This window comes from Lampris incognitus, chromosome 9 (assembly GCF_029633865.1).
Source record: "Lampris incognitus isolate fLamInc1 chromosome 9, fLamInc1.hap2, whole genome shotgun sequence".
NCBI classification, from domain to species: Eukaryota; Metazoa; Chordata; class Actinopteri; order Lampriformes; family Lampridae; genus Lampris; species Lampris incognitus.
In genome coordinates, this window is record NC_079219.1 from 55,122,144 (window position 1) to 55,145,484 (window position 23,341).

The following is a 23,341-nucleotide window of genomic DNA, read 5'->3' on the forward strand; positions in this document are numbered from 1 at the left end:
AGAAAAGAATAGGAAAAATAGTAATAAAAAAAGTGACATATGCTTTGGCCTGTAGTGATAAAGAGAGGTTGGCAAACACACCCATGTACTCAGAAATTAAAGTGCAAAGAATATGTCGAACGATATCAAATAATTTCAACGTAGGTAAATCACATATAAATTCAAGACACATAGAAACCCAAAATAGATAAATAAATAAATAAATCCATAAATAAATAACATGTTACCTCAGTTGTGGAGGGAATATGGTCACTTGGTGCAGCAGAATATTATCATTATTACTATCATTATTACTATTACCCCCCCGCCCCCCCCCCAATAAATAAATAAGTAAATAAAAGAAAATCAGAAAGAAAAAGAAAAATCTTTCTCTGCTTTTCAGTTCAGGGAGCATTCCAGTAGCTATTAGGCTCGCTATTGTCTTCCTCATTATCATCATCATCATCATAATCCACGAAGTCGTCATAATCGAAGTGTCAAAATATATTTAGTCGTATCTAGGCGCCAGAGGGAAGCTGTGTCAGTATTACTGTTTCTATCCGCAGTAGATAGATAGAGGAAGAGGAGGAAGAGTCTTTTTTTTTTTTTAAATGTTTTTGTTCTTTTGAGGAAGTGCATGCGTATATCAGTTAAATCCTTAAGAGGGCAAATCTCAAGGAGAAAAATTGTGCTATCATCATCGTCGTCGTCGTCGTCGTCGTCGTCGTCATGAGTACGTTCCAAGGGGGAAATAGAGGGTGAGGGAAAGTGAAGGAGAGCGAAGTGGGTGAGCAAGGTCATAGATTGACCAAAAATAGATTGTTCAAGTCTGCAGTTTATCCTGTAAGGATAACGGCAATCTATGTCTGTAGCGTCTGTTGTTTGATGTTAATCTAAAGGGGGGGGGGGAGGGGAGGGGTCATGCATCTAGGGGGCCGAGGGGGGAGAAGGGGCCTTTGAAGCACGCCGACTCGTAGTGCTTGTTCAGGTAACTCTTGAGCGCGAAGGTCTTGTTGCAGCGTTTGCACTTGAAGTGCTTGAAGGCCGAGTGGGTCTGCATGTGAGCGCGCAGGTTCGACCGGTCGGCGAAGGCCTTGCCGCAGTGGGCGCACCCGAAGGGCTTCTCGCCCGTGTGCGAGCGCATGTGCCCCTGTAAAAGCCAGGGCCGGCTGAACGCTTTCCCACACACGTCGCACTTGTGCTTCAGGTCGTGGGTGAGCAGGTGCATGGCCATGGCCGGCATGGACACGTACACCTTCCCGCAGGTGGGGCACTTCTTCGCCATCTTGCTGTCCAGCGAGCGGTGCGTCTGCTTGTGCCGGCTCAGGTTGGAAGACGTGGCGTAGGTCTTGCCGCACTCGTTGCAGGTGTGCCTCTGGATGGTCCTGGGGCTGCCGAGGGCTTTCCGCCTCGAGCGGCCGTCGGTGATGAAGAAGGCGTCGACCGCGTAGCCCTCGCTCACCGCGGCGTCGCCGTTGATGTAGCCGTCGGTGATCTCTGACCCCGGGCTGTCGGGGGACTCGGAGTCCGGCGCCCCGTAGTCGCTGTGGAGACCATCGTAGAGGGGGTCGGGCGAGGGCACCTTGATCCCGCTGTCACTCTCACCATCATACACCCCCGGGGTGATGTAATCGCTGATGTAGCTGGCTGTACGGGGGGGGACAAAGTACAGTGTTAGGCTGCAAAGCATTGAAATGTGTAGCTAGCAACATGCTAAATGCGTGTGTGCATTGGACCCTGGCTGGGATGGAAAGAACTAGAAACACATTTTAACACTGCCAATCTTCAGATACAGCCACCTGCATGGGCAGTGATTGATTGATTGATTGATTGATTTAGACTAACAGCCTGTATTGACTGACAGAGGCGGTAAAGAACATAGGAAAATCAAGCTTCACACGAAATTGCAATATATTTACATTACAGGATTCAAACAGCAAAACGGTGTTAGTCCATTAGCGGTGTGCGTCACACTAGTTTAATGTGTGCGTAGCACTTGGGACAAACACCACCTCTCACACAACACAGAGGGCGTGCGGGATATAAATTGTTCCTGACAGCTGATTCATTCGACCACTAAACTGTTGCCAGCATGTTTTGTCTTATGCAGGGACGCCGTTAAGCTGTTCTCACCGCGTCCCACGGTCCACAACAAGGAAAGACGGGACAAGCAGTGCCGTTTGCAAGATGTCACTGACTTGGGATTTATTGGTACAGTAAGTGGCCCCCATTCCATATCGATAGATGGATGAATAGATAGATAGATAGATAGATAGATAGATAGATAGATAGATAGATAGATAGATAGATAGATAGATAGATAGATAGATAGATAGATAGATAGAGATATAGATATAATTTGGGAAAGCTATGTGGACTCAGGCATAGGAGAGGGGTTCGAATGACCTTTGACCTCGGGCCACCGAGAATACACGGTTACTGAGATCTCTTAGATCATATGTGGACAATACCCCCCCCCTTTTTTTCTCCCCAGTTGTATTTGGCCGATTACCCCACTCTTCTAAGCCTTCCCGGTCTCTGCTCCACCCCCTCTGCCGATCCGGGGAGGGCTGCAGACCACCACATGCCTCCTCCCAGACACGTGGAGTCGCCAGCCGCTTCTTTTCACCTGACAGTGAGGAGTTTCTCTGGGGGGGGGACGTAGCGTGTGGGAGGATCACGCTATTCCCCCCACCCCACCCCACCGAACAGGCCCCCAAACCGACCAGAGGAGGCGCTAGTGCAGCAACCCACATCCAGCTTCCCACCTGCAGACACGGCCAATTGTGTCTGTAGGGACGCCCGACCAAGCCAGAGGTAACACGGGGATTCAAACCAGCGATTGCCATGTTGGTAAGCAATGGAATAGACTGTTACACCACCCGGACGCCCGACAGTATCCTCTTATTAAAGGAATCGTGATGTTTCGTGAGGCCTCACGATCCTCCCCCGCTTTGTTGTTACACGAAGCAGCTGTCAGCTGGAAGACAACACCTGAGTACAGTGGCAGCCTTGGGAGAATCCTTTCATCCCACATCTGTCTTACATTATTACTACGGCGGCAGCCATGGCACCAGTCCCTGCCTCTGCGCCTAGCTTGCATTAGTGCTGCAAAGCTAAGCATGATGAAACCTCCCCGTCTAATGCTTAGACTCCATTAGCGCTGTACAAACCGCCGCAGCCTGTTTTACCTCAAGCCTGTGAAGAACCGAGTCAGCGTATTGTAGCATGGCACATCATCTGCCCCGTACACAACTGCACCCAGTGCTGAGGTGTAAAAGGAGCCCGCCGGATCGGATCACATATAGGGCTAGGACATGATCGATTGATGACTTATCTGACTTACAGACATTTGGAATGGTAAAATTAAGACTAATGAAGCCTGCTGGATACAGACCCAGCTGGGCAGTCCACTTTGCTGATGTAAATTGTCGTCACAAAGAAGTGGAAAGTGTGATTACTGTTCAGTGCAAAGCAGACACAAGGACGGAAATGTGCAGCGAGGCTGAATGGTATTACATGCTATGCGTTGCTGTCTCCTTGGTTGCAGTAATTTTTTTTTCCCTAGTTGGAGGGTGAAATGAGTGCAGGCCAACCCCCGGCCTTGAGCCTGCTGATTTAGCATGTGAAAATGAGCATCAGCACCGTGGACGGATCCTGTGAAGCACAGAACTGTGGCGCTTCAGCACAATAGCAGGGTTTAGCCTGACTGCTGTGGAGGCTTAGTCACCGCACTCGCCAGTGTGGTGTGCTGGGGATTTTTTTTATTTTTTTTTCTAAAACAGGGACTTACAGACTTACACAACAGCCCCCATGGTCAAAAATAAGGCTCCTGGAGTCCATTCAGAGGCAGTTTATAGCTGCATCCCAGCAGCCCAGATAATTGGGAGGGTCCGGCTTACTCACTCGCGATGCGAGTGGTCTTTATTTAAGCGTGCTACTTCTAGTAAAGACTACTGCTCCGGTAGCTTACATCATAACCAGGATCGAAGATGGCAAATAGATTTTTGTTTATTTGTTTATTTATTTATTTATTTATTTATTTATCTTTTGACGTTTTCCCGCGACCCTGAGAGCAGGATAAGCAGTTTGGATAATGGATGGATGGGTGTTTTCTCGCTTTTTCTGCCCAACTGTACTTGGCCAGTTACCCCACTCTTCCGCTGCTCCACCCCCTCTGGCGATCCGGGGAGGGCTGTAGACTACCACGTGCCTCCTCCGATACACGTGGAGTCGCCAGCCGCTTCTTTTCACCTGACAGTGAGGGGTTTCGCCAGGGGGACGTAGCGCGTGGGAGGATCGCGCCATTCCCCCCAGTTCCCCCTCCCCCACGAACAGGCGCCCCGACCGACCAGAGGAGGCGCTAGTGCAGCGACCAGGACACATACCCACATCCGGCTTCCCACCCGCAGACACGGCCAGTTGTGTCTGTAGGGACGTCCGACCAACCCGGACGTAACACGGGGATTCGAACCGCCGATCCCCGTGTTGGTAGGCAACGGAATGGACCGCCACGCCACCCGGATGCCCCCTGTTTTGATTTAGTTTAATCACAATCTAAAATGTGTGGGTTATGTGGGGCTCTACAAGTGTATGCCCCACTAACCTTTTCCTCCCCTGCATATCTGCATAAACAACGCAAAAGCAACACAAAAAGAGAAATCAGCAATATTTTCATATAAACGAGTCTGTCCTCCACCAAAAAACGACCCCATAGGTCGTTTGTATGAGCAGCTTATTACGACCTATAGTTACGTTTTAAGCTGCTTCCTCGCGGTCCTCCATAATTATAACGCGTTACTTTCCCTGTAACAATAAGTGATCTCCTTCCATAAGCTATCGCGAGAACGAATATTAATAAAAGCAAAGTGTAATGTCACATAGCGGTTATAATGTCCACGCTAGCTGACTTGCTAACTTGTGGCTAACGTTAAATGAGCTCTTATAACGTTATTCATAGGTAAACATACTGCCAATAGCAATCTTAGTTACTATACTAGACGGCGAAACAACACAAAAACGCACTGACGACATATTCTATTCTCAAATTGTTCTAAAAACCCACAATACATTGAGGCGGAAAGTATCTGTGGCATATCTCTTGCCGCCGGTAGGGGGCGCTACTTTAGGAAACGCTCCTCTGGTTCGTATTAGAGGACAAACGACCTATGTGGTCGTATGGGTTGTGGTCGTAAGCAGAAGTCTAAGTACGGTACACAGGCCGGCGTTTGGGAGCCTTTCTCCAGGAGGTGGTGTAGCATCAGGAGCCGGGAGCTTCCCCTTGTTTCTTGGTAACTTGTCATGATAGCCTCGTTATACCGTGTGTTGGTGTTGTGTTTGCATTACATGCTGAACACATCACTGGTTAAATGGGAACACTGACGTGTGCTGTATTCGGTTAAAGTTCGGTGTTGAACATCGTTGATGTGTCCCCTCACAGATGTTATGAGGTGTTACTCCGTGGGCCAACAGGAGGAAACGTACCGCGGAGGAGAGAGAGGAGCAGCTCTGGTTTTAAGCTTGACGAGTTCGGAATCGTAACAGAGGCGACATCCGCTTGGTTGCGCGGAGGCTCTGGCTCTGGTTTTGTGGTAGGCTGGACTTGGTGTAGGCTATAGCTCTTTAATAATCGAGGAAAATTCTTCTGTAGATTTGATAATCGATTGATTATGGGTCATTCAGTCTACCCCAAAAAACCAACGGTCCGGCGTCCGGGTGGCGCGGGGCGGTCTATTCCGTTGCCTACCAACACGGAGATCGCCGGTTCGAATCCCCGTGTTACCTCCGGCTTGGTCGGGCGTCCCTACAGACAGCGTGTAACACACCCGCCGGTCCAGCGTGTCAGTGTCACGGTTTGCCTCGCTCAGGCGTGAAAAGTACACGCGTGTACGAAGGTGCAGTGCCAGCAGGGGGCGATGATTAAGAGGTGAAAACAGGTTAGGGTTAGGGTTGGGTTAGGGGAGGAATTTTGGAAAATGCTGTATGCTTCTTTTCCTCCGTGGGGAATTGCTGGCATTGAGTTAATCATCGCCCCCTGCTGGCACTGCACCTTCATACACGCGTGTACTTTTCACGCCTGAGCCATCATTTGAAAGAAATGCGCTTTATGTTGTCATTGTACAGTTACAGTGAGTGTGTTCTCTGCATTTAACCCGTCCTGTTGTATAGGAGCAGTGGGCAGCTGCAGCGCCCCGGGGACCAACTCCAGTTCTTCTTTCCCATTGCCTTGCTCAGGGGCACAGGCAGGAGTATTTACCCTAACATGCATGTCTTTTTGATGGTGGGAGGAAACCGGCCCACCCGGAGGAAACCCACGCTGACACGGGGAGAACATGCAAACTCCACACAGAAAGGACCTGGGGCGGCATGGGGTTCGAAACCAGGACCTTCTTGATTGAGGCAAAAACACTGGACCAGCGTGCCACCTTGGTGATTGCAAGTTTTGGTGAAGTTCGTTGCCATAGTAGCACAAGGGCCGGCGTGCATAACGTTTCCCGTGTTCAGAATATGAAGGTCCACTTTTTGGGGCCAAAGACCCCCACCGCTGTTTTTCATTTAGTGGGCTGACTAGCTGACTACGGCCCTGGTAATTGAATCAAGAGTACAGTGAGCAGCAACCCTGACTGGAATTCAGTGCAATTCCTCTCGCCTCTCTATTATTCATCCGATCTCCGGCTGAATTTAAGGGGGGGGGGTGTATCTTCTGAGTCGTGTCCCATCTGAATACACACTCCCCCCCCTTCACAGAGAAACACGGGTGGCCCATAAATAATTTCATCCATCCAGTGAGTCGAGCCTGGTGCTGTTCATTGTAAAAGCTGGAGACTATAAAGCCTCGTTAGACCGGCAGCCACACGTGTTGTGGTGGTGGTGGTGGTGGGTGGGGGGGGGGGTGGGGGGCGCAGACACGCCAGACGCTTTCAGGCGGACGGCGTCGCGGTGCCGAGGAGGCGCATCTCGCGTCGAGCCCAACAAGGCTTGTTAACCCCGGTCTTGTTCGTTTACAAGGGAAGGGGGAAGCAGGCTGGACGACCTGCGGGGTGCCCGTGGTGATGCGCAGCGACGCTGAGGCGGAAGCTGTGCGGAAGCCTCATTTGCATGGCGCAGGCGTGCCCCTTTTCTCTTCTTTTTTTTCGTGCAAAAGCGTGACGCGTGCGCGTACACGTCTGGCGTGTGGAAGTTCATATCACCAGTAAAGAACCGGGCAGGACTCTTATGGAAACTGTCTTTTTATAGAACTGGAGGGAGCCAACCTTCATTAAAGGTGGAAAACAAGACAGTTCAGCAGTCATCACTGACTAATATAACTGATAGTCAGTCGTTGTGCCAAATGCAACACACCTCCACACATGCAACACACCCTGCATATATATATATATATATATATATATATATATATATATGTGTATGTATATATATATGTGTATGTATATATATATATATGCACGTAGGTTATACAGCCTAACTCACATTCAACAGTTATGCCAAGTCATCAGAGGGAGAGCCGTTTCAAACATGCCAGCGGAGCAAAAAAAAAAGACGGAGGAGGGGTGGGGGGCACGCTTGTTGAGCGAAATCAAAACCGGATCCATGTGTTTCCCCTTTAGTGATATTGCGTCGAGGGGATTGTGCATCAGACTAAAGTGTAAAGGAATCGATGTGCAGCTAGCAACAGATCCCGTGTAGCGAGGGGGATCGTCCGTGCAAGGAATCTGCCAACGTGGCAAAACGGGACGGACATGCCTGGGCACCGAACAAAGACCAAAATCAGCACGCGGAGCTATCCGACCACCGGTCCCTGTTTATGGGCTCACGCAGGACATCCTAGAGAACTGTTTATAGGTTCAGTTATGACATCATACAGAACTGTTTATAGGTTCAGAGATGACATCATACAGAACTGTTTATAGGTTGAGAGATGACATCCTAGAGAACTGTTTATAGGTTCAGATATGACATCATACAGAACTGTTTATAGGTTCAGTTATGACATCATACAGACCTGTTTATAGGTTCAGATATGACATACAGAACTGTTTATAGGTTCAGATATGACATCATAGAGAACTGTTTATAGGTTCAGAGATGACATCCTAGAGAACTGTTTATAGGTTCAGGTATGACATCATACAGAACTGTTTATAGGTTCAGTTATGACATCATACAGACCTGTTTATAGGTTCAGATATGACATCATACAGAACTGTTTATAGGTTCAGTTATGACATCATACAGAACTGTTTATAGGTTCAGAGATGACATCCTAGAGAACTGTTTACAGGTTCAGAGATGACATCCTAGAGAACTGTTTATAGGTTCAGAGATGACATCCTAGAGAACTGTTTATAGGTTCAGATATGACATCATACAGAACTGTTTATAGGTTCAGTTATGACATCATACAGAACTGTTTATAGGTTCAGATATGACATCCAGAAATGTTTATAGGTTGTTATGACATCATACAGACCTGTTTATAGGTTCAGAGATGACATCCTAGAGACTGTTTATAGGTTCAGGTATGACATCATACAGAACTGTTTATAGGTTCAGAGATGACATCATAGAGAACTGTTTATAGGTTCGGTAATGACATCATACAGAATTGTTTATAGGTTCAGATATGACATAGAGAACTGTTTATAGGTTCAGATAGGACATCATAGAGAACTGTTTATAGGTTGAGATATGACATCATAGAGAACTGTTTATAGGTTCAGATATGACATCATACAGAATTGTTTATAGGTTCAGATATGACATCATAGAGAACTGTTTATAGGTTCAGATATGACATCATACAGAACTGCTTATAGGTTCAGATATGACATCATAGATAACCGTTCATAGGTTCAGATATGACATCATAGAGAACTGTTTATAGGTTCGGTAATGACATCATACAGAATTGTTTATAGGTTCAGATATGACATAGAGAACTGTTTATAGGTTCAGATAGGACATCATAGAGAACTGTTTATAGGTTCAGATATGACATCATAGAGAACTGTTTATAGGTTCAGATATGACATCATACAGAATTGTTTATAGGTTCAGATATGACATCATAGAGAACTGTGTATAGGTTCAGATATGACATCATACAGAATTGTTTATAGGTTCAGATATGACCTCATAGAGAATTGTTTATAGGTTCAGATATGACATCATAGAGAATTGTTTATAGGTTCAGATATGACATCATAGAGAATTGTTTATAGGTTCAGATATGACATCATAGAGAACTGTTTATAGGTTCAGTTATGACATCATACAGAGCACTTTATAGGCTCAGATAGGACACATCACTAACTTGTGGTGTGGGAAGCAGACAGACGGACCCAAGTGGTGGTTTATAACCGTGTGTTTTGGGTTTGGACATGTGGGGCTTGTACAGTAGGGTTGACCCTGGCATGCATGTGCAGGATGCGTGTCAATAAGCTCGTGGGACGCTTTGCAGAAGGGGATCCCTGAGAAGCCCAAACGATGCTGTCGAGACCTCAGTGCACGCTCCTAAAAACTGTCGCGTGCAGTCTCGTAACACCGGATTAACCTAAAATCACAGGAATGCGGTGACGCCGAAGATTATACAGGATGACTAGCCATCACTGTAGAGACAATTAGCCCAAAACATGCCCTGGACACGGGACAGGGCTGTGGAAGATTTACGAAAGCCATTTTTACTTCCTCTTTTTTTATTGGCTCTGAACTCTTTCTGACAATGACCGCTCATAACCACCGTCTTATGTCGTTCCTCCACGAGCCTGCCTCGCGTGGGAACAGCTCTGGTCTATAATCCGGAGTCGATAACACCTCACACAACGTCGATGTGGTTTTCTCAAGTGACCTTTTCTTGCTGGTCTCTGTGTAACCGAAAGTCCACATCCAGGCAAGTCCCGGTCCCGCTGGGAACAAGAATATTTGGGTGACGGTGTATTTGAAGATGCGCGTGCGCGTGCGTGCGTTCAGGTTAGCGTGCTGTTCATTAAGATCGGCGGAGCCTCATCCTCAGCTGTTGCCTGACCTATCAATCAATCAAATCAATTAAATTTCTTCTGTCGAAGATATTCAGGGAATAAAAGCGCGTGCGCGTGCGCACGCTTAGAAGTGGGTGCGTGCGCGTGGAGGTCTCCCCCCGAGGGGGGGGGGGGTTTACTTCTCCGATGAACCACCGGTTCACCGTCACAGGATCAGGAACAACTGTTGAAGCCACGGATACTGCGACGCACCGACGCCTCGGAGTCGGGAAGCAGCCGCTGGAAAACCACTTGGTCTTAAACGGGTGGTTTGATGGACGGTAAGGCCACCGCTGCCTTCCGACCACCGTGCTGTCGCCACCTCGGGGCGCTGGGTGTTAATGGGACAGGGAGTCCCGCTCCCCTTTAGAAAGTTCGTGCAGGGGAACCGGGTGGAAAAACATGCAGACATGGCAGCCCGCCGCCGCCGCCTTCAAATCTAGATCGCCCACTTCTGACGCCTCCGCCTTTTAACTGCGCGCTATGACGCGTTTCGGGGACCTCTGTCCGTGTCAGTGTGGTGTTCTGGTCGGTGTCGGTGTGGTACTCTGGTCGGTGTCCGTGTCAGTGTGGTATTCTGGTCCGTGTCAGTGTGGTACTCTGGTCGGTGTCGGTGTCAGTGTGGTACTCTGGTCCGTGTCAGTGTGGTACTCTGGTCCGTGTCAGTGTGGTACTCTGGTCCGTGTCAGTGTGGTATTCTGGTCCGTGTCAGTGTGGTACTCTGGTCGGTGTCAGTGTGGTACTCTGGTCGGTGTCAGTGTGGTACTCTGGTCGGTGTCAGTGTGGTACTCTGGTCCGTGTCAGTGTGGTACTCTGGTCCGTGTCAGTGTGGTACTCTGGTCGGTGTCGGTGTCGGTGTGGTATTCTGGTCCGTGTCAGTGTGGTACTCTGGTCGGTGTCAGTGTGGTACTCTGGTCCGTGTCAGTGTGGTACTCTGGTCGGTGTCAGTGTGGTACTCTGGTCCGTGTCAGTGTGGTACTCTGGTCGGTGTCAGTGTGGTACTCTGGTCGGTGTCGGTGTCGGTGTCAGTGTGGTACTCTGGTCGGTGTCGGTGTCAGTGTGGTATTCTGGTCGGTGTCAGTGTGGTACTCTGGTCCGTGTCGGTGTCGGTGTGGTACTCTGGTCGGTGTCGGTGTCAGTGTGGTACTCTGGTCCGTGTCGGTGTCAGTGTGGTACTCTGGTCGGTGTCGGTGTCGGTGTGGTACTCTGGTCGGTGTCGGTGTGGTACTCTGGTCAGCTCACCTTTGTCGTGCAGCCGTAGGCTGAGGTCTGCCCTGGGCCGGTAAGCGTCCAAATCCGCTCCGTTGGAGAAATCATCCAGTTTTACCTTCTTCACCAGGAAAGACCTTGGCATGTTGCTACAAGTGTTACTGCCCCACAACACACACACACGCACACGCACACACACACGCACTCACACGCACTCACACGCACACCGACACAAACACACCCACACCCACACCGCCAAAGGCCACCAGTCTGGCCAGCGCGAAATTCGTCCGTTGCACACCGGATGAGGGAGGCGAGCCGGCGGGGGTCGTCTTCTTCCAGAAAGGCTCGGATCGGATTTCAGAGGTGAGAGGAGGAGGAGGAGGTGGAGGAGGAACAGGAGCGAGTGAGGATTAATCCGTTAAAATCAAACCGAGGGTTGTTTTTTTTTTTGTTTTTTTTAATCGATGCAAATCCGCCGTTTTCTTGCTCGGCGCCGCTCCTCCGTCTCTGCGGCGTCGGAGGTGCAACTTCAGCACCGGACAGCTCCGCGGCTCCCCGGCGGCTCCGCGCCGGCCAGACAAACGCCACACCGGGGCGGGCTCGTGCGGCGGAAGGGGAAGGGGAAGCGGAAGCTTTTTGCGTCTTTATCCGCGCGTGCCAGAGGAGGAGGAGGAGGAGGAGGAGGAGGAGGGAGGGATGCGGAGAAAGAAAGAACGGAAGAGGAGAAAGAAAGAGGGGAGCCGAGATGAGTGATGAAGGACGGGCGGCGGGGGAGCTCCTCATTAGAAAAGACGGGCACCTGTCCCTCGCTAACTAACGGCGGCGCATGAGGAGTCGGTCCAGATGGTCGCCAGTTTTTACTGTTGACACCGATGGAAAACACGGCGAGGTTTCCCCGTGGCCGAATCTCTCAGCGGCATCTCTGTGTCCCCCGCTCTCTCTCCCTCCCTCCCTCTCTCTCTCTCTCTCTCTCCCTCTCTCTCTCTATGTCTCTCTCTCTCTCTCTCTCTCTGGTGCTGTAGCCTCTGCCGTGCCGATCCCGTGAGTGTGGCGTCTCACGATCAGCTGTTGGCATTTATACGGCGCAGTGAGAGAGAGCGAGCGAGAGAGAGAGAGAGAGCGCGAGGGGGGGTGGGGTGGTGGTGGAGGGATGGAGGGGTGGAGGATGGATAGACACAGGGATAGAAGGAGTGCTTAATTTAATCCATCCCACATCCCCGGGGAGCGGCGACTGGCCCGAATGATTTATTGAAGCTGTTACCCCACCCCACCCACCCACCCACCCCCACCCCACCCATCCTCCTTCTCTGTCTTTCATCCACCCCTCCACTCCACCCCCACCGCCACCCTACTCTTTTGCTCCTTTTTTTTTTTTTTTGAGTAAGGCGAGGCGCCATGTTTTGGGGAGATAAGAATGGAAATTATTGTTATGGTTTTTTCGAGTACTCATCGATTTGATTCAGCCATCGCAGCATGTAAGATGAATTTTAAATAATGGCCCGTTCGGGTCGGTGGGGTGAGGGGGTGGGGGGTGGGTGGGGTGGGTGGTGCAGAGTGCTCCTTGGTCGGGTCTCTCGTCGTTTAACCGCCTGGCTAAGCATATTCCGTTTTTTGCTTTTCGTATGAGGACATGCATTTTAAGGGGAATATTAGCTACGCTAAGAGCCTCGTAATTACCATTAATATGGCCCCCAAGGCGAATGGGTGTGCACCGAGTGGAGTGTTTTACAGTGACTGGCGGCTAATAAGGACGTGGAGGGGGATCTCGCGGCTCCAAAGGGCATCCCGGGTTCACCAGGCTCTAGTCTCTTATTTACAGATTTTTAACAAAACTACTATAAAATGTGATTGCGTAACACCTTGACTGGATGTGGCACCGCAGTGTTATTACGCCGGTTCGTGTTGTTTTTGTTACTTACCGCGTCCCCTTGAGTTTATACTTCACTTACGAACAGGCCTGCTTGTCTGGAGACTGCAGTTGGTCTCTGTCTCTCTCTCGCTATCCCTCGCTCCCGCTCTCTCTCCCTCACTCTTTCTCCCTCTCTCTTCCCTGCATGCTGGGAGGTCGGGTGTGTGAGCGTGAGTGAGGGTGGTGGATGCGAGATTGGCGCGGAGTTTGAATTGTTAGCCGTCCTTTATTTTCCGGATGTTCCCCTGTGTTCTTCGTCTGTCCCATGTGCACGATCAGGTAAGCTTTCTGAAGACTTTTTACCGAGTGTTGGCCAGGAATGGCGTCCTCCAAGAAGCCACCTCCGTCTATCTGGCAGGGAGTAAGGATAGTCCCGCCGCGTGGTAACGTCACCGTGGAAGAGGCTCTGTTGGCCGTCGGTGAGCAGGTAGAACATGGGGAGATATCTTTCGCAACAAGGATGTGTTCTTGAAAGAGGAGCCTCATGTTTATCTTCTGATAGGGAGTGGTGTGTTTATCAGGGACACGTTTGTGCGGGTCTCCCTGCTGTCAGTCCCATCCACGCAGATCTCCATATCCGGTGTTGTGCCTTGTATACCCAATGTGATGTTCCAGAACGAGCTCCATAGGGTTGATCATTTTGCCAGTGGATTCGAAACAGTGAGTTCGGGATATAAAGATCCCAAACTGAAGCACGTGCAGTCTCGGAGGCGACAGGTGTTGGCGTTCCTGGACTCGCCTACACAAACGCCGGAGGTGTCATTCAGAGTAAAGCACGGTGATGGCTCTTACATGGTGTATGCCAGCTCAGGACAGTTGAAACGCTTTCCGTGTTCGCATAAACAGCGAGAGGCGGCTCGCTCCGCTCATGCTGAGGCGGCAGATAGTGGACCTGTGGCCGGGAGTGTGGCGGTGGAATACGGTGTTGCAGACGCGGCAGCCGGTGCCACTGGTTCACATTCCAAGAATAATGACGTAGATAGGGAGAAACAGCCAGCCTGAGAAGCAACAGGCTTCTGTGACTGGAGAGAGTCTGAGCAGTTCCCAGTCTGGATGCACTGAAGTACACTCACGGTCAGCAGAAAATGTTGAGGAAGCAGCTTCCATAAGTTCTGCAGGCCGGGATCCCACTGTGATCACCGACGAAGGACAGGGTGTGTTCAACAGCCAGGTATCATGTGAAGGAGAAGACATGGAGTCAGGACTCTTGAGTCAGATATGGTGTCTGTTGGTGAAACTAGGAACACAAATCTCTGTTCTTTAGAGGAAATAAAAATGTTCTAGATGAAACGTTTGGTAAGTCTCTTGAAGCGAGGGATTATTTCAGCGACACTGACCTGTTCATCGTCAGATTTGTTGGCGTACTACAGAAACAGGTCGGTTTTGACTGCCTGGGTGAGGAAAAAAAATGCTTTCACCTAAAAAAAGAACATCACAACTCTGAGAAAAGTAACAAAACTGTTAGAAAACTAAAAAGTAACATGGTCGTGCACCACACAGTGTTTTCTTCTTACTGTTCTCCGCTTGTCTCATCCTGCCTGTTTCTCTTCTCTGACCTCTCTATGCAGAGCCTCAAAATAGGGTCTTTGAATATTAATGGTGGGAGAGACGGACACAAAAGGACATTAATCTCTGAAATCTCTACTCAAAAAAAAGGGTCGATGCATTATTTTTACAGGAGCTACCTACCAATCCAACAGATGAGATAGACGGGGCTTTGTGGCGGGAGGGTTCGTATGCCCTTAGCCATGAAACCAACCTTAGCGCAGAGGGTAGCTGTTGTGTTTGGTGCAACAACAAATGCAACTGTTTTAGCCTCTACTGAAGTGGAACACAAAGATTAGATTATTTTTTTTTACCCTGCTAAAAACGAGCTGAGGAATAACCATCAGGATCAATTTATCGTTGGTGAGGATTTCAACTACGCTTAACTGTGGACAGGACAAGTGAGGTGCCCCATCCACAGTCATCTCAGATCCTTAACAGCACCATTACACACTTAGATCTGTTAGACATCTGTTAAACATCCACGATCCAGACAATACACGTGGGTGAAGGTTAGCAATAACTGGATGAGTGCAGCCAGACTAGACAGGATCTACATTCCCCTAAGTCTTAGCTCCGGATTAGTTCTGTGAGGAGCTCCTGGAAGGGCTTCCTCAGCTCAGCCTAGAAGAGAAAGCTGCTCTGGACTGTGAGCTGACTCTGGAGGAGTTGGCAGTTGCTGTCAACCAGATGGCATCGGGACGGGTACCAGGGATTGATGGTCTCTCCACTTACTTTTATAAGCAGTTCTGTAATACCCTCAGACCTGATTTACATGATGTTTTGTTGGGAGTATTTCAGAACAGGCTGTCTTTCCTCCCCGTCAGCGAGCAGTACTTTCCCTGCTGCCCAAAAAAGGGGACCTGGCATTAAGAACTGGAGGCCAGTTGCCCTCCTTTGTACAGACTATAAGGTTTTTTCCAGAGCCTTATCAAACAGACTTAAGGACATCCTAGAAATAATTGTATATACAGATCAAACCTTGAGTACTTGTGTATCTGACGGAACAATCATGGACAATGTTTTCCTTATGCGAGATGTTGTTAATGTGTGTAATTTTTACAGTGTTGGTTTTGGTATTGTCTCCTTGGACCAGGACCAGGAGAAAGCTTTTGACAGGGTAGATCACTCTTATTTGTTTTCTGCACTTGGGACTTTTGGTACTGGTGATGGGTTTCTGGCTTGGGTTGATTTATTTATTGTATAGTGGTGCTCAATGTATGGTGAAGATGGGGGCAGGGCTGAGTGGGCCAATCCCGGTACGGTGAGAAATAATATAGGGTAGTCCTATTTCAGGGCAGCTATATAGCTTAGATATTGAGTCCTTGCTGTGTGGGTTGAGAAGTTGGATCAGTAGTCTATCACTGCCTGGGTTCCTCAATTTAGATCATCTTTCTGTGTCTGCTTATGCTGACGATGTTAATATTTTCACCTCCAGCCAGGAGGATGTTCAGTGTTTGCAGGATACCCTTTGTACGAAAAGGCCTCGTCTGCACGGGTGAACTGGTCAGACTGAAGCTTTGTTGGTAGGACAGTGGAGGGATCAGGCAGCGCCCAGTCTGCCTGGAGGACCTGAGTTGGGGAAGGAGGGGCTGAACGTGCTGGGAGTATTTCTGGGCACTGGGGGCTTTCAAGCAAAGAACTGTGAGGGAGTTAAGGAGAAAGTGTGCGATCAGTTGTCTAAATGGAAATGGTTGCTACCCCAGATGTCATATAGGGGGAGCGTTCTGGTTGCCAATAACTTGGTCGCCTCGACTCTTTGGCACAGACTCAATGCTTTGATGCCACCAAGAGGCATGATAGAGGACATTAAGAGAGCCATCCTGGACTTTTTTTGGTCTGGCTAGCACTGGGTCTGGGCAGGAGCCCTCCTACTTCCCTATGGCTGAAGGGGGACAGGGGCAGATCAACATACATCCAGTCCAAAATTACCTCATTTAGACTTCAGATTGCACAATGACTGTTGTAAAATTGTGGCCCAAGCTGGCTAGATACAGCCCGATTGCTGCTGAGGAGAGCAGCTCTGTACTGCAGACATGGACGATTTTTAAGATCGCACATGCCGCAAATGAGACTCCGGGCATGTGGTTGTTTGAGGAACTTTTTAACAACCTGATAAAGACTCAAACACTGCAGTCTGCTAGCCTGCGAGCCAATCTAAGACAAGCTGGCTGCGCCAAACTGAGCCATCTGATGAAGATGACGGCAACATCTGTGGACGCCCTGAGAGAGCAAAGCATCATCACCTCTATCAGGCTGACCAACAAAGTGGTGGAAGAAGTCTGTGCCGCCCTGCCACAATCCCTGAGAACATTTGCAGAAAACCATACTCTGTGACCAGTGTAATGAAGAGTGTGAGTATAGTTTTACCTCTCTATCTATCAGCCCCGCTGTGGGGGGGGGGGGGTGGCAGGAAGGAGGAGGTCAGTTGCTGTATTTCACAACAACTCCGCACCTGGATAAGCTTCAGGATGCTGGGAAAAAAGCGGTCTACCTAATATGCGTTAAGATTCTGAACTTGTGCTCTCTGGCGGGGATGAAGGAGTCCAGGTGGACTGAGTTTTTTTTTGGTCCAGACGTTTTAACTGAAAGGCAGCTGGCAGTCCCTGTACAAGGTGCCCATTGATAAGTGGACAGCAGACCTCCAGTGGAGGGTGGTAGATGGGGCAATAGCTACAAACAGATAGCACCTGAATTCAGAGGAGGGGGCGGAGTGTATTTTCTGTTCTCAGACTGAGAACCTGGTACATTTATTTGTTCGGTGTCAGCACTGTTTGAACTTTTAAAAAGGTGGTTTCAGGATCTTGTGGAGGTTTTTTTTCTTTTGGTATATTTTTGGTCTGAAATATTGTGCTAAAAAGACGACTGTACACACATTGGTGAACTTTTTATCTGGTTCTGCCAAGTTGGCCATCTGGCTGACAAGCAGGGATCGGACTCAAGAGTGCAGAGTGCTGGCAGTGTGGAGTCAGTACAGGTTCTGGAGGGACTTGTGAAGGCCCAACTGAGGGTGGAACATGCTTATTATAATATAATGGACAATACGGGGGACTTCAGTCACATTTGGGCTGTTGGGGGGGGGGGCGTTATGCTCTGAGGGAGGACGGCGAGCCGATTTTAAACTTCTGATCAGAGAAACATTGTTTTTGTTATCGGTTGATAAGTTCTGTTGTATTTTAGGAATGCCTCTTTTTGCCCTCAAGTAATGATGTGACAGTGATCTGGTTTTTGTTTGCAATGGTTCGATAAAGGGACTCTCTCTCTCTCTCTCTCTCTCTCTCTCTCTCTCTCTCTCTCTCTCTCTCTCTCTGAATTGACCTGGGGTTCTGTGATGGAAGATGAACTCTTGGATGTGATAAGGAGTGACTTTGTTAATATTGTCAAAAGATGTCATTTTTATTTTGTTTTTCTGTTCAGTAAAGACCCTGTGATGGACTGGCGGCCTGTCCAGTGGGTCTCCCCGCCTGCCGCCCAACGACTGCTGGGATAGGCTCCAGCATCCCGGCAACCCTGAGAGCAGGATAAGCGGTTTGGATAATGGACGGAGGCTCAATAAAGAGCTGTTTCAATTTCAAATTCTCTGTCTCTCTCTACCTCACTTGCTCAGCATGCCAGGTGTTATGCTCTCGTTTAAAAAAAAAAAGAAGGTGAAACTGCACTTCTGAAATTCATCCCAGTAGAAATTAGTTTGCTGGAGCTGATATATGATAATTTATGAGCCGGAGTTTATATAAAACGCTTTTATTTGGAGGCCATTAAGTTAAACCAACAACACATTCATCGGGGTGTTCCAATCATTTACACATGAACAATTATTGTTGAAATGATGCACCGACTGTCATGGACCATTATAATGGATACAAACCCTATGGCAAGAACGGCATCCCCTCAACTGGGGAAGCATGGGAATGATTTTGCGAGCCAGCCGTGTTCATTCAAAATCTTATTAACGTAATATGACCATGATGGTGCCCAGAGTCATATTTACAGTTTGGATCCCCACGTGACAAACGTGTCGCAATATGTTAGTAAACATGTAAAGGTAGTATTGTCATAGACAATGTCAGGGTTTGGAAATGGTGGGAACATTAACAACTAAACACGGGGGCGGGGGGGGGGCAGTTGGTTTCACTATTGTCATATCCAGACAGAAGCAGTTTGGTACAGCTTGTTTTGTCAGAGGTATGTTCCACTCACTCCATTATCCAAGCCGCTTATAGGGTCGCGGGATGCTGGAGCCTATCCCGGCAGTCATTGGGCGGCAGGCGGGGAGACACCCCGGACAGGCCGCCAGACCGTCACAGGGCCGACACATTCACACCTAGGGACAATTTAGTACGGCCGATTCACCTGACCTACATGTCTTTGGACTGTGGGAGGAAACCGGAGCACCCGGAGGAAACCCACGCAGACACGGGGAGAACATGCAAACGCCACGCACAGGACGACCCGGGATGACCCCCAAGGCTGGACGACCCCGGGGTTTGAACCCAGGACCTTCTTGCTGTGAGGCGACCGCGCTAACCACCGCACCACCGTGCCTATGTGTTCCTTTATATCTGAGGCACAGTAGTATTTGTCGTGACGCTGCTTTTTGGATGGATGCCACTTGAAAAAGTCAGTTTTTGATTGGGATGAACTCATGTTTGGTCGTCTGTTACATACAACACCCACAAACATTAATACAAGTTACCTATTTGGAATAGTGAGTGTCGCTGCCAGAACAGCAATTACAAAGAAATGGCTTAAACCAGACGCCCCATCTAGAGAGGACTGGTATGACATAATTTATGACATTTTTGTGATGGAAAGAATCACCTTCTCCGTGAGGCTTGAGCAAACTAAATTTGAGGAAAGTTGGGGGACCAAAACGTCCTTCTATTGTTTAAATTTGTTTACGCAAGTTTGGTTTTTGTACTTTTTCTTTTTTCTTTTATCTCAAATGGAAAAACACCCCATCCTCTATTTTCGTGTTCTATAATTTTTCTGTAAAAAAAACAACCCCAGAAAAGATGGATCACTTTATAAAGTATCTAACTAAAGACGATTATGTAAAAAATTCTGTTAATATGTGATTCCCAATAAAAAAATTGGAAAGTTTTTCTATCTTGTTCAGATTTCCCCCATTCCAAAAAAAAAAAGAAGAATCGAATGAAAAGGGGTATGTTTGCTCCGCTTTCACAACACGTCTGAGGTTGGTGCTAAGAGCGGCTGATGATGAATCGGAGAAGATAAAGAGGACTGAGAGTTTGCCTGCGTGGTTAACAACCGTAATGATGATGAAAAGAGGAATAAAGATGAGGACCCCCAACTGGCTGAGGCATCTGGAGCGGTTTAAGCAGACACGTCGTGGAGGCTGTGCAGTATGTGTACATGTGAGCTACAGAGCTATGCAGAGCACTGCTCACAGGCCGTGTACGCTGGCTGTGTGAGCAAGGTGTGTGATAGTGAATTGTGACTCTAAAAGCATTTTGTGTAATTTTAGAAGACCGTCGTTATGTTGTTTGTGTGTGTGTGTGTGCGCATGCGTGCGTGCAGATCCCAGTCCATCTGTTGTCCTTAATCAGGAAAGAGCACAGGAGTTCCATCACCTGGAGATAAGCTCTGGGAGGTCCAATTAAACATTAACACACATATGCACACACACACACACATGCACACACAGCTGGCTTTAAAACAAACACATACAACCATGCATCTGACAGCCTACGAAAATAACACCATTATTATATTTCAACATTCGATACCATGCACACACACACACCTACTTGCTGGCTGGGAGTATATGCCAACACCAGTACACAAATGCTTGTTAGCAGCTAGCACTCCACGCATACGATGGTCCCTAAAACACATGTAAACACACACACACACACACACGTGTAGAGGTTCAACCTTCCGTGAAGTGTTTCACACATAATGACCATGACGTCACAAACCCAGGGCCGGGTCACCAGGAGCGGCAGCACCGCGTTGACCCGGTCCACAGATCACGGGCGTCATTCTCCTCCTGGCGTCAAGTCACACACGAGAAAACCGCTGGCCTGGATGTGGTTGGTACGTCTAAGCTAAGGGATGAGAACGTTCTCTAAGTCACGTCTAAACCTTTTAAAACTCACTGTAAATGTTATATATAAAGGTTGGAGTGATAAGGGCCCCCATCAGTCGTGTTTCGGCGTGTTTTTTTTATAGTAATAGCTTCGCTGTACATGTAAAACGGAACTCGTAGCACGCTAGCATGCTAACTTCCGCTCGGTTTGGCCGCCATTTTGTTTGTAACAACTTTATTTAAATCTAGTTCAAAATATTACAAAGAGAAAATAGATATGTTAATAAAAAAACAATTATAAACAATACAGCAGGGGACAGAAAATACATATGTTCAAGGCATTGCATATTTTCAAAGCCTTAATTGCGTTTTTGTTTTTTACATTTCGCAGAGATTCAAAATAATAGTTAAGTTTCATCTTAAGCTGAACAATATGTGGTCTTTCACTCGACCATCTGCTTCTGTGAATGTAAAACTCACCATATAAAATATTTAACAAAAAACATTCTCTGTCCTTGTTTTTCTTTTCATAAGAAAATAAAATAACCTTTTTATGCAAATGAGCTTTACTACAACCCATTCTTTCAAACATATGTCCAACCTCGAGCCAAAAAAGTTTCACACATACACGTTCATAAAATAAGTGTGAAATTGTTTCACAATCCGCGATAACGACTTCCGGCCTCAGAAGCGGGTGTGGAGATTTGGACCAATGGGATCGGTTCTTACACGCGAAAGAATCGGCACGGCAATTGGTCACTTACAGGCTGCCTACCGGATGTACATTAAAGCTCACACGGTAAGTTAACGCGAGGAGAGACGTTTAATTTCCCCAAAATGTGGGTGGCAGGGCTTGTTGTTAAATATATCGGCAGAACCCCGCGGTGTTTGCGTTGGTTTATGTTCTAAAACCGGAAGAAGAAAGAGTTTATGGGCTAACCGTGTGATTTCGAGACGTGTTTCGCTGTGCGACGGAAGTGAATGGAGGGAGGAACAATAGGTTGTGGGGTCCACGGAGCAACCGTTGAAGATAGGTCATGATTATTTGGACCCACATCATGGCCAGGTAACTACACAACCTGAAACTCTGCCAAACGTTATGACACTTTATGCAGGTACAGAGAATGAGTGAATGAATGATACCCTGCCATTCAACGTCTATGCAGAAGAGGAGACAGGCATGGAGTCAAATCTGGAAGGTTCTTATTGCTGTTAGCATTGATGGAGCAAACTGCCCCCCCCCCTATATTTCAGGGTAACAATCAGTCGGAGGTCAATGGTTTCCTGTTTTTCATGGTTCCCAAGGTTCTAAAAAGTTGTATTCTTTTATTTATGTCCTTTTTGTTTGATGGTTCTGTATTGGGCCCTGTGATGGCCTGGCGGCCTGTCCAGGGTGTCTCCCCGCCTGCCGCCCAGTGACTGCTGGGATAGGCTCCAGCATCGCCACCACCCTGAGGGCAGGATAAGCGGTTTGGATAATGGATGGGTTCTGTCTTGATCTGTTGCAGGGCCCCAAACACACAACTACACTGATAGCGCCGCATTATGTAATAACGCCGCATTATGTAATAATGTAATAAATTTTCACATCATTATGTAATAACGCCACGTTTTTTTCAAATCAAGACATACATTTTGGTGGTTTATTACATAATGCACCAAATTATTACATTTTCTTCATAAAAAAGGGTAACATCCGCATTTTGTAATAACCGGTGCAATATGTAAAAACGTATTACAAAATGCGGATGTTACACTTTTTTATGAAGAAAATGCAATAATTTGGTGCATTATGTAATAAACCACCAAAATGTATGTCTTGATTTAAAAAAAAAACGTGGCGTTATTACATAATGGTGTGAAAATTTATTACATTATTACATAATGCGGCGTTATTACATAATGCGGCGCTACATACCTTTACAGATTGGCCAATCTTTAACTTTAACTTTACATGTGCATATACTGTGTCTTTGGATCATGGGAGGAAACCCACGCGGACATGGAAAGGAGATTTGGACCCCATCGGGAAGGCCGAGGATGAAGACGGAGAACCCACCTGCTGGGAAGCAACAGGGCCAACCACAGACTAAGGTATTGGCTTCCCCCATTTTACATTTATTTCATGGGTCTCGGTGAGTGGACTGACGAGGACGTCATCTGTTTCTCGCGTGCGGACATTTCCGTTATGTAAAATAGAACCAGTCAACACACCTCAGCTTAAAGAGGACGACACCAACTCTAAAAGCACATCTATACAAATGGCTTCATACAGTTCTGTCAGTGCATCACATTCCAGTAATGAAGTATAACGGAGATTTAAATGTTTCTGTTGGCTGTACATTTTGCTCCACTGTTGTATTGTTGGACACATACTGTAGTTAACATCTTCATTATCAGAAAGAGCTGTTGATTCACCTGCATTTCTTTGTGTCCTCCTGTAATGGGCCTTAGACCAGAGAGGTAAAGGGAACAGTGATATAGTCTCTCTCGCTCGCTCTCTCGCTGTCTCCGTTTTTCTCTATGTCTCTTTTCTTACTTTGTCTTTCTAAAACTCGAGCCTGCTGAGCTCCACGGGAGGACTGAAAGCCGGCAGTAATTTTAGACCAAGTATCTGGTGCAGAGAAAGAC

General features: G+C 47.8%; 1 protein-coding gene across 1 annotated transcript; it reads right to left on the minus strand.

Moving 5' to 3' along the window:
• Nucleotides 1-898: 898 nt before the first annotated feature.
• On the minus strand, nt 899-11,349 carry LOC130118380 (transcriptional repressor scratch 1-like). Its single transcript, XM_056286812.1, has 2 exons — nt 11,238-11,349; nt 899-1,626 (listed from the first exon to the last, which is right to left on the minus strand). Exons 1-2 carry the CDS (start codon nt 11,347-11,349, stop codon nt 899-901), a joined length of 840 nt encoding a protein of 279 aa, XP_056142787.1.
• Nucleotides 11,350-23,341: the final 11,992 nt, after the last annotated feature.